The 18,089-nt window shown below is 41.2% G+C and overlaps 1 protein-coding gene across 5 annotated transcripts in view; it reads right to left on the bottom strand.

Annotated features, from left to right (window-relative positions):
- The window catches only part of LOC126561292 (cell adhesion molecule Dscam2), a 127,680-nt gene that overhangs the window by 36,609 nt on the left and 72,982 nt on the right, over nucleotides 1–18,089 (bottom strand). For all 5 annotated transcript variants that reach the window (XM_050217329.1, XM_050217330.1, XM_050217333.1 and 2 more), the window contains exons 3-5: nucleotides 8,303–8,464; nucleotides 8,084–8,230; nucleotides 6,236–6,353 (exon numbers count right to left, since the gene is read on the bottom strand). In XM_050217329.1, coding sequence (XP_050073286.1) covers nucleotides 6,236–6,353; nucleotides 8,084–8,230; nucleotides 8,303–8,464 — 427 coding nt within the window. The remainder of the gene's footprint in view (nucleotides 1–6,235; nucleotides 6,354–8,083; nucleotides 8,231–8,302; nucleotides 8,465–18,089) is intronic.

The raw sequence follows: 18,089 nt of genomic DNA, 5'->3' as shown, positions 1-18,089 counted from the left end.
AGACAATTGAAATTTTTCCTACTTGTAAAAGAATATGCTTCGCAGCGCCAGGGCAGTAGTAGCATGTACGAGAAAGTACCCGTTACAGTTGTGCTGTAAAAAAGTTTTCAATAATTCGACCCACATCCAAGAAGAACTTTTAGTAACTTCCACGAAATGTGTAGCGAAAAAAAAAGCGAGAGAACTTTGTCTGCTGAGTTCGATTACAACCATCAAGAAGTCGATTTCACAGCTTGTCGTCTCGCAGTCAATCGAATGTTCAAATTAATTTCCGTCCGATTGAGCTCGACAAACAATGACAGAGGGAGAGAGAAAACCCAACCTTTACATATCGACGGGGACGGGAAGTGGCGGGAAGAATGCTGCGCATGAGAACGCTACGGGAAACATGACTAAAAACACAGAACCAGCCAGAATGGAGAACGGATTTTTTGTTTGTTTTTTGTTTTGTCATCTACTGCTCCGCTTCTTCTTTCTAGCAATGGTAGAATAGAACCTGCGTAGTGAAAAGTTTGCTCTACAAAAGCTGAAAAAGATTACTCCCGCATGCTCAGGAACGAGAACGCCATGCTTAAGGGGTTTTTTCTTGTCCTTCTCTATTGAACGTCGAACGGCAACTTTACTGTGCAGGCGAGAGAAAAAACAAGGATAACACGAAAGCTGAAGGCTTAAAACTTGAGAGTCGGCAAGTTTGTGGTTTGTTTTTCGTTTTCAAATTTGATAAGACCAGGAAACACGGTGAGTCGAATCGGGAAGTAGAGAACCGAATAAAAAGTTCTCGATTTCATTTCCGATAAGTACTTTTCGATTGATTCTGATCGTTTTTGTCTCGGCAACTTTCTATCGGTGTGGTTCCATTTTTCTTGTCTGATTTCATTTGCTGTAGGAAGAAAAACGTGAGAACTGCTAAACGGGAACAAACGTTCATCAGCTTGTCGAATTATTTGATAAACTTTTGACTGAAGGCGTGCTGCTAAGCTCTTAATGAGCTTCATACGGCTGAGCGTAGCGTTCAGTCACAGCAGCAATACAATAGGAAAATAGTTTAAAATTTATAGAAAAACAAACGTACGTGTTATATTCCCCATTTTCAAAGTTAAGGGTTTTACAAAAACCCTTACAGCCAAAATATTTTACGATGCTCGTAAAGCGCTGAATGATGTGAGCTTTGTTAAGACGCGAAACCGTGTCTTGAACCCCCTTTTTTACCCCGTTTTGCACAACGAAACGCTTAAGCCAATAAACTTTAAGGCCTCGAAACAAAAACGCCATTTGCGATTTACGGAAAATGAGTGCAAACTTTTCCCATTTCCGACACGATCTACTTTGCCAGGATAGGTCGCAGTCCCGCTGTGCCCTGCGGAAGGATCGGGAAGATTCGGGCGAATGGAACCGTGTCGTGAATGGAAACGATGCCTTGTTCCGCCAACCGTAATTAGCAATCATTTACGAACGGGCGGAAATGAATATAATTGCAGTTGATGCTGCCGGCCATGATCGGCTCGCAGACTGCCGAGGCGATGGGTGCCGACGGGCAAGGCAGATGAGCGCTTTGTGCAATCAAGGGTTAAGCACTAAGCTGATGAACTTGAGCCGAGGTGATTAGAGCCAGGCAACCGTTTGTCGCCGGGACTTCGTTCGTGTTAATCGAGGTAAAACAAAATGGTTAGCCGTTTCAGGTTGCCGCACCAGCGCGGGAATAGTCGAATCTTGATGAACAAGAGGATTATAAATTAACGATTCGTTTTCATGTTTCAGCAAATGATGACCAACACAAGAAAACGGACTTTGCTTTTGCAGTGAAGAATTAAAATGTTGCACAACAATTCAACCAGCAGTGCTAACGAGCACTGCTGAGTTGGAGCATTGAGAGTCGGTAGGAAGCCGTCTTCGGATTTGGTAACCCAAATATTTTCCTTTTTTCACTTTCCAACACACTAACACCGATGCTTGATTGCCAGTAAGAGCCAGCTGGCGCCGATAGCTGGATAATGGTTTATCACAAAAAAAGCAAAACAATAAACGAACTCATACAAAAGGCTTACGATGGAGCAGCAGATTGAAGTATCGAGGTTGGGCCACAGTTTGGGTCGGTCACTTGCACCCCAAAACCCAAATTGACGTTTGATGATGACGTGCCGTTGTGCCATCCATCCATTTGACCCTCGCACGCTTGACGGAGATAGGTTGATTCGGGCATGACGTGGAGCAAAATGGTGGCAAAATTAAAATGTTGGATAAATTTAACCTCACGAAAAACAACTCAACTGATCTGAAAACACTCAAACGTAACGAGTGTATGGTGTGTATCATTAGCGGGTGGCGATGGAAATGAGGAGACCAGGGAGAGAAGAAACCAGCAAAAAGGAATGAAAATTGCCAAATCCAATTAATCATGATGAGGCTAGGAAACAGACGCTTGTCATTCGTTTTAAATTATCCCAAGTGGACAACACGGATTCGCGTTGGGCTAGAAAGGATGTGTTCCACTACTTCCTGCGCTAAAGTGTAGTAAAAATGTATTCGGTGCAAAATATACAATACATTTACATATACTAATTTCATTGAGCTCAACCGTTAAAGAATAGATAAATTTTCAATAAATTATTTTCTGTTTTTTGTACTAAAAAACAACCAACGTCGACCATTTCGCCAACGAAAATAAAATTGCAACCATGGACCGATTTTTTCCTCGGCCCAGCCGGTACAGTAGAATAATCCCTATCGTGATATAATTTGCAATGGAAATCAGTGCGGAGATTTCTCAGACGCTCTACTGAATTAATTTTTCTCCGGCGCTGTCAATCCAACAAGCAAACATGAGCACGGCACGGGCAGATGCTGTGGCAGTGGTATAAAATAAAATAAAGCAAAAATAAAACAAAACCCAAGACAAACGCACGAGACGTACGTGAGGCGCTGGCAAGGCAATCAGTGCGGTGGGGGAGATCGTCTATCGAATCGAAAGGAAATGTATGCGAATTATGTTGCGGAATGTGATAATCGGAAGAAATTGATGGAAAACATCGGCTGTTGGTGTTATTGGTGTGTTTGGTGCATTTTTGTCAATGTTTCAGGCACGTAGAAAATATATTTTCCGGCACCTAGTTCCGTCACAGATTGGAAGACGTCGTGGGAGTGATTATATGGTGGATTGATGGAATGAATAAATTACGCTCTTGTCAATGGCACAATATTGGGGCGAATTATATTAGGCGAAATTCGATTTGGACTAGTTTGCTTGGTTCCGATTAAACAATTTAGCGTTAGATTTAACCAAGCCATTAACTTTACAAAGACGACATAATCGTCTTGTTATATGAAAAACTTTTTGCAAGCACCATAGAAGCATAGATAAGATGCAACCAACCACCATGGAAGGAATAGTTACAGCAATAGTACCGGGCCAAAAACAATCACCTCTACATCATCATCAGCAGCAACTACGGTCTTACAACCCCGCTAAAACCGAGTATGCCCGGGATAAGGCAAATAACAGGGAAGAAAAGCCTTGTAAATATTTTGTACATTGCATATAGTCACCACAAGGAATAAAATAATATAAATAAATAAAACTTAACCTTTTATTTTCAAACGCAGCTAACCCATGAAGGAAAGATGGAGTCAAAGACCAGCGCGGGAGAAGCACAAACGGTGTCCATCGAACATATGTGATACCAAATATAACCTGCCTTAAGAGATCCATAAGGCGGAAAGATTGCAAAGAATACGCGAGGAAATTGAAAATAGTATGAATGACAGATATGCTTTAACATCGATATGATTCAGGCGAAGCAAAGTAAGACAGGAAGTATGAGCATGGGTTTGAAACTACTTCAGCAAATCCGGACAGTACCCAACGTGTAATGAAGCAGTGATAAGGATTCTTAACGCGAGGTGCCTCCAATGGCAGCATTTTTTGAGGGATCGATTCCCCGTCACGAATTTCTTCGCACCCCAAAACAGCTGTGCATGGCCCGCTGGCAGAGCTTGTGGGATGAGGACGAACTTGGGAGGTTCCTGCACTCCATTTCACCACGGGTTTCCCTGCGTCCCTGGTCGAACCATTATGCGCTGACTCCAAGGTTTGTAGCTGTAGCAACGGATACCAGGACATTGATCACATCCTCTGGTCATGCGTGGAGTTCGATGCGGCTAGACCCGGACTCTTAGCAGCTGGCTCGGGCATCAGGAAGATCCCCGGCGGTGTCTATGCGCGATATACTGGGACAGAAAGACTACGAATATGCGCGGATTCTGTTTGACTTCGCCAAAGAAATGGGAATCGTTCTTTGATCCCTTCCTCTTCCCGTAGATTGTACGCACTATCGACCTTTTAGCGGATTGTAGTTTGTTACGTCCTTGCTTCTTGCGTTTTACTGGCGTCAGGGTCACCAGCGACAACATTAGATCACTGAACCAATTGAATTAGGTTTGGACGACGTGTAGTTGTGACTGGCGGCTTTACAGTTGGCGGAATCCGTGAGTTAGATGCTACTGTAGCTTCACAAAGTTGTAGTGGCTTTTGGACTCGTGCGTTCTGCCGATGGTGGGGCCGCCAGCCATAACATGCTAATGTTGGCAACAATATGGTGTGGCGAACATCACAGAGTATCCACAACAAATGGGGTTTTCTTGGGAGCCAATTGATCTCCACGGCACGATACCCCTTAGCAGACATTGAGAGGACAACTTTATAACCATACCTGGCAGCAACAACATCCACAACCGAGCTCACCCGGGACAAGGTGCTCTTGAATTGAGGGAGAAGGATATGTCTACCCTCAAAATATGATATAAGTTTAATGAAGTGTAAAGCTCGATATAAGATTTGTTTCAAGGAATACGACCTGACCGTCATTACGAAAAAAAAAAAAAAAATTGTTAACGGAGGAAAAGAGTCCTTTTGGTGGGACACAACAGAACTGGTACTTCAGCATTGCTCGAACCACCAAGCGGTACTTCGTCTTTAAGCACAGGAGGTCCGAAAAATCAAGAGTAATATGTTTATCTTTACACGACAGGATCGGGGTTCAAATCCCATTCGAACCGTTCCCCCATAGTGAGGAATGAATATCCAACTACGTGGTTATCGGTAAGTCTAGTAAGCCATTCGATGGCCGGCGTGACCTTTTTTTTGTTAACGGGGAGGGAACCTTCAAAAGGTCATCTTGGAAGGTGGCCTGCGGTTACAGGCCAACCCTCAAGATGGTGTATGTGGATTTTATCGTGACGGTGGGCCCGTTTAGCGGACCCGGCAGCCGATGCGTGGCCGGCGTGACATTAGAAGAAGAATATGTTTAAGAAGGCTTGGGATCATCCAGACTTTACTGACTACCTATCCGATTTGCCAATTGAAGGTAAGATTATTCTCTAACCCGATACCCGTGTGGTTGAAGGCTGTGACTCAGCTGACAAGTTGCTAGTCGAGAACGAAAGTGTTGATCGGAGCTTGAATACGGCAACAAAAACGACTTAACACTCACTGCACCGCCCATTAACGATCAAGGATTCTTCGCAGAGACTCGCTTGTTTAGCAATATTCAATCAATCAATAAAGCCAAAGTTGTAATCCACATCGAAGTGATTTTGAGGACCATTTGTTCACATTAAGGAACCGAACTTTATTAAGACCAGACTTCAGAAACACACGCTTCGGATCAAATGACTCTATTACGGAAATTTTGCGAGTATTGAATGAACTAAGTGACCTTTTTGACTTCAATCTGGTTTCATACCAGTATTCAGGGAATGAATTAAGAAATCGAAGTTATCAAGAGACTCTCTGTTATTCGGGGAATATTAATTTAGAAATTAAATATTTTTCTTCATAGAGTTTTCTGACGACATCGAAAGACCTTACTAATTACATTTAGGATGTCTTATTTTCAACTTATTTAAAATGAAAGTTTCCTTGAAAACCCCAAAGATTTTATAACAAAATTTTATTTCTTGTAATAAAATACATACGAAAAATTTAATTTTAAAAACTGTCGTCAAAAAGAAAGATATGACTGTTCCACAAAGGAGCAAAATTGAAAACGAAAATGATATTGATAAGCATTGTTCATTGGTTATCGTTTCCGAATCGCTAGCTAGTGTGGTTCACTGCAACATTTCATCAAGTATAATTATTCCTGTAGGTACAGATTATTCAGATAACATGCACTGTAACACATACATAGTATGCTGACAAAAAAAAAGTTTAAAATGAAGAAAAAAAAACGCTGCTTACCGATATTCTGGTGACGGACAACCTTGGGCAACACACAGCAACACTGCTCCTTCGTCCTGCGAAACGGAAACATGCGACGTATGCTCGACGACACTCGGCGAAACTATTCCTCGTTGTTCTGCAATGGACAAAAGAGTATGTTGAAGAAATCCCGTCTGCTCAAGATCAAACAAAAGTGTGTTTGTGGGTGTGTGGGCTGGGTATGGGCAGCACACTTGACGAAATCGTTTAACACCGTTCGCCGTCGGCATTCATTAAGCCCTTGTAGAGAAGAGCCGAGCGAGCTATTAGAGTAGGGATTTCTTTTGTATCCGTAAGTAGGTAACTTAGTTTGGACGATTGTTGAAAAGAGTCTGATTGCGCCGATAATTATGTTTCGCTGCTTTTCAGTTCCAGTTGGAACTGTGCAGACACACTCGTACTGACTGAAAGCGAATTTTTCTTTTGTTTTGCTCATATTACAATTGTCTTTTATGTAAAGTACTTTTTTCTAATTGTGCTTTTTTCAGTGGCGTTACCCGCGATACTCTGACTTCTTTTTATATTATGAAACTCTAATGTTTTTTAGACTACGTCCAAGGATGATTATTTTTAAAAGAATTACCTTTAAGACATAACGACAACTGCAATAAGGAACAATTCTTGTTGAAATAATCATATTCAAATATTGTCTTTTGGGTTACCGTCGTCAAACAAAAACAAAATAGGCCAACGGTACCTGTTTTTGATGGTCACTGCTAACGGTCGTGAGTCTGTAGCTACAAGGACGCATAGTTCCTTTTTTTTGGCGCATTTACTACCAGTAGTTTTCCTTTCCTAAATGCCACCTTCGTACCGGGGTACCGTTTCTCAACCAGTGAAGCTGTTACATTGAAGATTTAATCCCATTGTTATGATGAAGCGTGAAATAAATGTTGTGCGGCAAGCTTTTCGGCAACGACGACGAGAGTTGCCGCTTCCGGTTCGGGACACAAGGGAAAAAGCAGCTTAAAACATTTGCTAACAGAGCTCTTGGCGGCAATGCACGGGCAACAAGGATGGAAAGGACCAGCCCAGAAAAGCAACCGGAAGCCCGAGAAAGCATTGATGCAATTGCATGAAGTGGTTCGTATTTTGTTTCATTTGTTTTCGCTTTCAGTCCACTATCATCCCATTAAGGAGGGCTGGGGCCATCACTCTACACCAAAACCCGACCTACCGATGGCCGTCGCCTGCGCCTGTGCTCCAAGCATCCATCGCTTACGCAAGCTGACATAAGCCGGTTTATGGTGGGAACGGTAGAAAACGGACGTCGTCCGATGCGGATCGAGGTTGGTGAACGGAAACGAATCCTTCTCGTCGGAACTGTCATGCCGTCCAGTGTACAGTGCATGGTTGATGGAGTTTTTACCCAAGTACAAGAGTGTTTGGATCTTTGGAAGTGTGTAGCATTGGTTCTTTTTTATTTTCTTCCAACTCAAACGCATCGTAGCTTGGGTGCGAGATGTTACACATTATGTCCATTCTTGGTTCGTGTAGAAGATTTGGACATTGTGAAGGATTGGGTGAAAATAAAAATAATATTCACTGTCGTTTTTCATAACTTTAAATGGAGATTGTATTGGTTTTGGTATATTTCCAGCAGACGATGTTTTACTCAAACCATGAGATAAACAATTATCAAGTTCAAACGGAAGGAAAAAGATGGCTTAATGTATCAATATGTCTTAGTAGTCTGATGTCAGATTTCTGTTCGATCTTAAGACAAAAATTGTAAAACACTTCAATTAACAATTGGTTTTCCAATTTCTTACCCTGGATACCTAAATACCAAAAGAATAAACACTAAATTACCCAGACGTTACTTACCGTTCATGCGTATTTTGGCCGAATTGCTTGTGACGACCTGCCTCGTAAGCTTGTGCATCGTCCGGCACCGGTAGGATGGGTAGCGATCGTTATACTCTAAATTGTGTATCAGCAGCTCCCCCGTCGGTAGCAGGTGGTACTTTCCATCTAGAGCAGTGACAGAAAGCGTACTTTAGGGCCAACAACATTATCAGACAGCTTGCCGACCGGCTTGCTTACCTCCTTGCAGCGATGGATAAATGTAGAATGCCGGTTCCTGCACCCAGGAAACGACCCTTACTAACTCCTTAACAAAATTAGGCACTACACAACGCAGGATCGCGGTACAGCCGCGGGAAGCTGCCAGCACTTCAACGTCAACTTTGTACGCTTGAGCAACGACTGGAAGAGAGTGAAGAAAATAAAAACTGATTACGATGATATCAAGCGAAAGCGGAGTTCGAACATTAAATGTTGTCCACATGTCAATCAACACAACTGACAGTGATGTATGTTTCAAAGGCAAATGGTAGTATTCTAAAAGTATTGTCAGACAATAAGAAAAAAATTGAATATTCGTTTTTTTTTTCGAACAATTTGAAATAGCTGCAGGGAAACAATTTTTGCTTCTACTCCTACTAACAACTGCGAAATGTTTGATGAGTTTTGATCCTCAAACGGTTAACGACAATGGAACGTGTTGATGAGTCCATCAAGAGAATAAGGAATTGGATCTATTTTATGAAACTGGGCGTCTCGGGCGGCGGTCCTTCAAGGAACCAATCAACCTTTTCAAAGACCCTCGGAATGAAGGTAGAACCCTCGTTTTCCTATGTATGGGACAATTTTCTATGTTCTCTCTATGCCTGTCATAAAAAAGTTAGTAAAATTGGGTCTCTTTTCGTCAGCGTAACAAGCGCACCGCACCTCTTTGTGTTTGCCAGCAAAGGAAGGATACAACGAGAGGGTTTCGGAAACCCTTCCCACTGTACGCGGTACGATTGTACAGGACAGTCGGCGAAAAACCCAATCATATTACGAAAAATAAAACGGATCTTTATTATTTCGTTACATTCGTCATAATCAATGGTGTACACCTGATATCCAGCCATGAGTGTTTTTGTGTTGTTCTCCGTTTTAGCTATGAGTTCGGCACGGACGGTGAAGTAGAAAAGGTGTGTATCTTTTTCATCCAGTTGACCCCTTGGGGTGATATGATTGGGTTTTTTGAAATATTCTTTCTCCTGATCTTACTTTAACAAGACCAATGTTAAGGATTTTTTTTTTTTGCTATCATCTTTGTGAGATGATTTCGAGGACAGCAGTGAATCATTTTGTATGCAAAATCGTTCTATGAAATATTGATTTAATGGATACTGCTTGGCTTAGAAAATGAACATAATTGTAAGACAATAATTTAGTTCAGCGGTAAGTATATTAGGAAACATATAAGGTCTGATTGTGGAACCCAAACGTCTTCTCAAACAGCACATAATTGTCACTTTGGTATTACATGACTTTCCATTTGGATAAATCAGGCGTTTAAAAGTCGATGACAGATGTTTGTCGAACGGAAAGTCTAAATTTTGCATTGCCTTAACCAAACGGAATCGCGCGTTCGACCGAAAGTTTTCCGTCAGTCAAGTGCAACGGAAAGAATAGTTTGCATTCGTAAAAAAACATGTTTAAGCCTAAATCTATATAAAAGTGTATATATTTTACGTGGATATGTTATGACAATCATTTTGAAGTCGTTTTAGTGATTTTATTTGGTGGTTTGCACGAATTATTCCGAAGGAAGAACCACAAGAGTCCACCACAAAAAAAATGTCCGCCACAAAAAGCATATTATTAAACCAAACTGATTCATTAGTACATGATTCTAGTCAAAAATAGCATTTAAGTATATGTTTTATTCGAATGAAATCACCTGTGAATGTATGAACAAAGCAAAGTCGATGAAACATTCGTCGACTCTAACGGGTGACCATAATACAAATTTTCTTTCCGTTTGGTTAGAGTCTTTCCGTTCGAAAGTTTTCCATTTGGCTTTGACAATCAGGCCTATAGTTGCAGCAAAAGTTGACAAATGAAAAGTTTAAAATAAAAATGACTGTAATCATATATTTGGCGGACGACGGCGCGGGACCGTGAGCGGTTCCGTACTCTGCTGCGGCAGGGCAAGACCGCAAGGTGGTTGTAGCGCCTGATAAGTAAGTAAGTAATAAAGTAATCATGTATTAAGATAATGGTAACTTGAAATACCCTAATTGCATCCAACCATATCATGGTTTTGGAGCAAAGAGTTAATTAGGTACTAAGCCTATGAGTGAATATCTGAAGAAGGTTTGCACTCACTTATGTTCACATCATACACAAATCCTCTTGGTTTGACTAGAGTTTTTATACGACACTCATTACAAGATTACTCTTGTTTTGCACTATTTGCATAATATTATCGTCATACGCAGCAGTAATGTCAAACTCAAGTGGACTGGCGCAGTGAACATTTTCGTTGATGGCATGTGTAACGTTGGCTCTAAGCGGATTGGTAGATTACAGTAAATAAGCTTAAAAATAGCAAGTACGATCTCTGACATTTTATGAATGTTTCTAATTTGGAATCTTTAACAGAGTCTTTTATAGAGTAAAACATTAAAAAAAACTACGTGCACATGTTATTGTTCTTTTCGCTACGGTCAATTATCACAAAATGTCTGAAATAAATGTTTGTCAGATCTGTTCATAGGTCCGGTGGCCGAGGCGACAGTGGCCATGGACTGCACTAGTATTGTACGTACTGAGTAAGAGTGAATGAGTGATTTAAATCTTTCTAAAAAACAGATTCACCTGAACGGAGCAGAGACAGGAGAGGTTGGTGCAAGTAGCAGAACAAGCCAGCAGCAGCAGCAACACAGCAGCAACAACATAAGTCACAGCAATAGTGCAGAAGACGAAGTGCCTCCGCCATCTCTGGATGAGGTTGCCACCGCCATCAAGCAGCTTAAAAGCAACAAGGCTGCTGGTACTGATGGACTGGCTACCGAGCTCTTCAAAATGGGACCGGAGAGGCTTACCGTCGAAATGCCCAAGCTGATCACGAGAATGTGGGAACAGGAAGAATTACCGCAGGAGTGGAAACTGGGCGTCATTCACCCAGTCTACAAAAAGGGCGACAGACTGGAATGCTCGAACTATCGTGCCATTTAAGTCCTTAATGTCGCCTATAAGACCCTGTTCCAGAACTTATTCTGCAGACTTGCCCCCCTAGCTACAGATTTCGTCGGCAGCTACCAAGCTGGGTTTGTTGGAGGCTGCTATCTTGGGACTGTCGTAACTTCGGATAACGATGTCAGCAGCGAAATCCGGAGACGCAGTGTTCAATGGAATCGTGCCTACTAAGGCCTTCACCTTCACCTTCTCCTTCACTGGGATGCAAAAGACTTCGAGACCGAACGAAATGTGAGATATATCGTACACTGATTCGCCCGATGGTCCTATATGGCCGCGAGTCTTGGACCATCCGAGCGGAGGATGCAAACGCTCTTGGCGTTTTTAAGCGTCGCATCCTCCGGACCACCTTTGGCGGTGTGTTCGAGCATGGAGTGTGAAGAAGGAGCTTGTTGAGCTATACGGAGAACCGGACATTCTGACGTTAGCAAAGACCGGCAGGATACGATGGCTGGGGCATGTTATGAGGATACCGCACTCATGCCCCGCCAAGACGGTATTCGTCAGCGACCCCCAGTTCGGCACTAGGCTTCGGGGAGCACAGTGAGTTCGTTGGCTGGATCAGGTGAAGGAAGACCTGTCGGAGGTCGGCTGCCTACACGGATGGGAAGCTGCAGCTAGGGATCGAACTTCCTGGAAATCTATTGTTGAGCAGGCCATGTCACGACGACCTGCTCTTTAAAAGAGCAGACCAACATGAGTGAGTAAGAGAGTGAGTGAGTAAAAAACAGATTGAATAAACTGTCCACAAAGAGTGTTAACAACTCACTTTAGATACGAATTGCAAAGATTTTTTTCTTCAATTCTTTGGGAGTCTTTATAATAAAACTCACTCTGAGTGAGTTGCTAGCCGGTAGAGAGATTTGAATCGCAAAGAGATTTAAAACTCTTTTAGGATTCAGACCAAAGTTTTGAAGGCTGTTTCAGGGTTCGAAGCGCAAGGAGTTGTCCGGCCCTAATATCCATTCCGCCGTGGTTTCCAAACACCTTGATCCGCCACTGCAGGCGTGACATCGTTTTGAGAGATCTTCCTTGTTATCCACACTATTCCTCCCAAAAGAGCAGTGAAAAATATTTGATCTCAATAGGGAGTGAGTAAGTGTGAATTAATTTCTTGAAATGAGTTGTTATTCCCATCACTAGTTTGCATACGATAGGACAGGGAGTATCGATTCTCGTTCAAACTGTTTTCTTAGTACACAGGACTGGCCAATTAACCAGTGGTAATGGCTGTCGCAGTTTCAAAAATTAAGAAGGAAGTGTTCGCAAGGTTGAGTTTCTGAATATTTGCTTAATTTTATTTTACTGTTTACCTTATAGCTGAGAGCAAACTTACAAATTATCTGTTATATACTTATTTTCTTGATATGAAAAATGGAAATGGATCTCTTCGTACATAACATACTTTATCTTATAGCTTTACACAACAAATCTTATTTTATCAGTAAGTTGCTTTACATCTTTTAACCTGCAATGCAGTACAATACACATTCCTGTCGACGATACTAACGATTCGTCTCGGCGGACAAAAAGAAGCACGAGTTTGGCGGGAGTGAAACAAACCGCCCAAAGAAAGTCGTTTCCTAGCAGGAATGGCGGGGAACACCGTCGAGTAATTAAACCTTCGCAGCGCACTGTGCCAAGTCGGTTGGATGGAAGTAAAAGGACTCCACCTAGCCGTCGGATGAAAAGCGCCCGAAAGGTTTGCATGGGAAAAACTGTTTCAGCGATGGTTTTAGCGTTGCTCAGCCCAAGCTACGAAGTAATTAGCGTGAGCGAAGCACTAGCCCGTTGACGCTGGTCGTTATCCTTTGCGCGCGTTATTCCCCACCATGCCAAATGCACGAATCTGTGGCTCGTGAGACGCGCCAAATAAAAGCTGACTTGTAGTCATTCACAGGCACACCGGCCTCATTGCACAAAATGGCGGGAAACGAGCAAAACCGAAAATGGCACCGAGCAGGCAGAAGGGAACTGCTCTTGCCTTCGTAAAAAAAAAACAACAAAATGCGTGGGCAACGGTTTCCACCCATTTTGCTATGATGCTCTGGCTACCAGGCCATCATCTTTGCAGGTCGTGGCAGGAGAAGTGCAATAGCCTTGGCAAAACAAATTCATTCCTTTTGAACGACCGGAACAGGGCGCCAACCGGTGATTCCGGTGAAGCCCAACCGGTGTTGGTTCATTAGATGACTTCTCGACGTGTTTCCAACTGGTTAGATTTTTCTTTACACACCCCAGCGCCACCATAATCGGTGGCTGGGCATCGAGCATACCCCAATGCAGCAAAGTGTGTGTGTATGAGTTTTTTTCCATATCCTTGTTTTTGTGGTCCTCAAGTCAGTGGTTTTTTTTGTCCGTTTCTTTTCAATTTCATTCTGTAGCGCTGCTTTGCTATGGTCATTCGCTTGTGGTTTTCGACGCCATTGTGCTTATGTTGTGTAACATTTTTATCTCGTTTCGTTTGCGGGGTTTAATTACAAATATTCAACTTTAACGAACACATACCAAACACTGCTACTATTGCCTCGACAAACATCGCTGCAAGTGTTCTTTTCAAGTACACCAAAACATCGTTGCTTTGAATATTAAAACTTTTTATGCTGCTTGGTACGGCTGACTCCAAACGGACGGTGCAAGGAGTGGCGGTTTTGTTCTTAATGAAAAGAAGCTTAAGTAAAGGGAGCAAAGGCAAAGGTTTGCTGGAAAACAAAGCTTTTTAATAAATTTCGAAACGGCAAATATATTTTCTATTTCTAGTGGTGTATACGAGTTGGAAACTAACCATTTTAAACTAATATTTAATATCTTTTTAAGTATATCTGATTCATAAATACCACATAAATTTCCTAAAAAGGCAATATTTTGCGAGCACACATCAAATGTGCAGTTTACAGTTTCCTAGACTAACGATAACGATTTTTGCATTCCACAACTGCACTGTGCTTTTTTCGTTTACCTTTTCCTTCGTTTATTTTTTGGTTTGGTTGAAAATGAATGTTTTCATAGTTCTAGATACTTCTCTTTTTACTTTGGCTATGAGTAAATTCTTCTTTTGAGTTTTTGTTTGTTGAAGCTCTTTTTTAATTTTAATGATTTTTTAACGTTTGTCCAAAAAGCGGTACCTGTGCCGGTGTAACACCACGAACAACCGTACGAAGTTTTGTTTAGTATTTTTTTTTTGTTTTGCTGCTGGTTTTGCTTTCTTGTGCACTACTGCATCCAACAGTCCGTGCTGTACACGCTTTAGAAATTCAATTACGGCGAGCAGGTTCATTCCTCTGTCGTTTGGAGCTTTTCATCTGGGCCCACAAACGCCCACCATGAAGCTAGTCCAGCCAGTGCCAATGAATACCGACCAAAAAAAAAAAACCGCTTTCTAGTTACACCAAAGAGAGGAAACGGAGTACGGTGGAAGAAGGCAGGGCAAAAATTCCCCGTTCGACTTTATTTCCCACCAGCGCTAGACATTTTTTAGCGCTTAATCCGTTCAGCAGCCAACCATTTCATCAATTTACTCCGTCCCGATTCATTATCCAATTATGCAAAATTCTTGCAAGGCAGCGGCGTAAACTACGTCCACGGGAGAAGCGAATCCACGAAAGGGGATAAAAGCGAATTTCCTTCTATGCACGCTACCATCGACCATGCCATATATTCAGGTTGCTTCTTGCACACTGGCTTCGGGCTGAAATCCGGACCAAATGACATCCTGGCGTGCGCCGGAACCTGGGTAGGGAGGAGGAATTCGCTTCAGAAGGCATCAATAAAATCAGTTCGGACTCGGAATCATGCGCCTGATGCTCGTATGTGAAGCTGCAAGTTGTAATTTCGTTGCGGATGGAATAACTACCACCGCTCGAAGTTTTGCATCCGAAACGCTCAACTATACCAGTTGAGTTGCCTAATTTGCTTGAGCTGGTGTTAGTTAGGTTCGCAAAGGTTGAACTTTTTTTATACGAAGTCTAGTTTTTTCCCCATTGTTTATGTTTGATCCGTTAGGTTTTGCATGACAATGGGAATGATTCTAAATTTTACAAACATTATTCCAAGTGAGCATAGTAATATTTATTTAATGTTATGAACAATCACCGGTCAGGATTCACTTCCGTAAATGGAAAAGATTTTCAATGCTAATAAAGGTAGTAAAACAATTCTTTAAAGAGTCGTCAAATTTCGTTAGTTGACCAGAATGTGTACTTTGTAGAATGTGTTTGTCTCTCTTCATTAGTACAAAAATACGGAAATATTAGAAGAGGTTATGGAGCATCAGGATACGTCACATTATGTGCAATCGTCTTTTGTATTCTCATTACATAATAAATTTCTCGGTTGCTTCTGATCAATTTTACAGTATGCAGTCCATGATTAAAGCCATGGACTGTTTGATGGAACGTAAAGGCGAATGTTTATTGCATCGATGCTTATTAAAACCATACAGAAGCTGGAAGTAGCAGAAGACCGCAATACTTAATAAATGTTTAAAATGAGGTAATGGTTCGTATATTCCACGAATTAATTGTTCGTTCGTATACTATACGAATAATTTTTGTGTTTTGTACATTTTAGTTAGAGATCTTCAGAAAAGGAAGTACGAATCGAAGTATTAATGCATTTGTAACCTAAAAATGATTGAAGAGTGAATTAAACTTTTAACCTTAATCTTAATATTTTTTTCTTATCGGTATAGTGGTTTAATATTCTTTTCACTTTTCATAAAATGCGCGTTCGGATTACTTTTGGTAATGAAGAGTGCTTCTGGTAATAAAGAGTGAACGCTCGTGTTAATAGTTTGAATCAGACTAATTTAATTTTTAGTTAAGAGATAAAATTAATGTGTAGTAAAGTGTGTGTAATATAAGTGTACGTCAGAGTACGTAGTGTACTTTGTAAGTGTATGTGGTCTTGTTTGTAGGTTGTTTTAACAGTACCAGACAAAAAGGATGCCACAGTTATATTGCTCAATAGCTTTTCTAGTTGGCGAGTATAAGAGCATAAGGTTTTGTCGTAAACAGTAGTGTCAGGGACGGCCCGGTGGTGTAGGCGACAGCGGCGCCGGTTTTCAAACGGTAGGACCCGAGGTTCAAATCCCATCCGGACCGTACCCCCGTACTGAGGACTGACTAACCAAATATGTGGAATCGGCAGTCTAGTAAGCCATTTCAATGACCGGCATGACCTTAGAGGTCGTTATGCCAAGAAGAAGAAGAAGTAGTGTCACATTTCCATTGTAAGTTGGATGGATTGCGGTCTTGTTTTGTAAGTTTAAATTAGTTCTGTTTTGTCTGTTCGTATGACTGCACGGTTCAGAAATCAGCTTACAAGTACTTTTTCATTTAGAAGAAGAAATTTAGATTCTTGTAGTTTGTAAACGTGTCGATTTCTTCTTCTTGTTATTCTTATTCTCCTTGGATTGACGACCTGCTAAGGTCACGTCGGCCATCGAATGCCTTACTAGATGTACGGATAACCGCGTAGTTGGATAGTCATTCCACATTTTTCGGGATCGAGATTTGACCCCCGATCCTGCCCGTCTGTAGGTCAGCTTTGTAGTCGCCTCTACCACCACTGCTTATTTCTGCTTGCTACTTGGGCGCTAGTCGATTGTACCGGTTAGTACTATTTTTAATATTCGTTTTTTTTTTTACGGGAGCTTGGTCAAAATAGCAAATTATACATTGCTTGCAATCGTGACGAAATGTTAGTTACTTAAATTTAATGCAGTGTCTATCTGAAATTATAGCATAGAAAATCATTTCCTAGAATCAATCCCCGGGCCGGTGTTGTAGGCGACAAAGGCGTCGTTTTTTACGGAACAGGACTGGGTTTCAAACCCTATTCGGACCGTCCTCACGTAGTGAGGACAGACTATCCAACAACATAGTTATCGGCAAGGCTATAGTAAGCCATTTGATGGCCGGCGTGACCTTAGAGGTCGTTAATCCAAGAACAACAACTAGAAAGATCATTTATTTCTATAACAGTAATAAAATGTTTAGCCATGGAATGGAAGCCATGGCTAAGGAAGCCATCGTCCCAAACCACAACCTACACTTTCCTTCCCTAGTTTTTAAGTTGTTTTAAATGAACATTTTTTTTATAAAAAAAGCAGATATGCTCATACAGTAATAAACAGTTGAATTTTTCTTTTTGTTTTGAAAATTTTTGTCATTTTATTGTAACGTTGCCTACGTTACCTATTGGCAATAGACAAAGAATTGATCATTTCAAAACGAAACCAAAATTGAGATATAAATTCAAAATGTAGCTGAAGCTATAAATGTATTTAAACGTGAATATACCCATTTTACGTGTCACAAGCAATATTTTGCGTTTTTATTATTTTATTTGTACGTCGCTCTATGTTATTTCGAACTAAAACTTTAGCAAGGTGCATTAGAGATCATAAGCATAACTTTTAATGGTCGAGGATACAGCGATATAATAATATTTCTAACATTTGAACATAGTATTTATCAACACTGATGGGTGCCAAACAACTTGAAACGAACAGACATTTTTAAAAAAAGCCCCTTTTGCCATAAAATAAATCTATAAGGCGATGATCAAAAGTACTTGAACAAAAGTATTTACACAAATGTTGAGAATTAATGTATCTAAGCAAGTTACGATAAAATCCACGCTTACCATGGAGCGAAATTCAAATTAAAAGTTTTGGTAAATCTATTTTTTCCAATCTTTGAAAACTGAACGGTTTTCATTCTTTAAACCATTTTCCGAGGATGTTTCGCTGGGGGTCAACAAATATAGCCAATGCTCCGGGCAATGCTCACGT

This window comes from Anopheles maculipalpis, chromosome 3RL (genome assembly GCF_943734695.1).
Source record: "Anopheles maculipalpis chromosome 3RL, idAnoMacuDA_375_x, whole genome shotgun sequence".
In the NCBI taxonomy this organism is placed as follows: Eukaryota; Metazoa; Arthropoda; class Insecta; order Diptera; family Culicidae; genus Anopheles; species Anopheles maculipalpis.
Note: the sequence above shows the minus strand (reverse complement) of the source record. Positions and strands in the feature narration are given on the sequence as shown.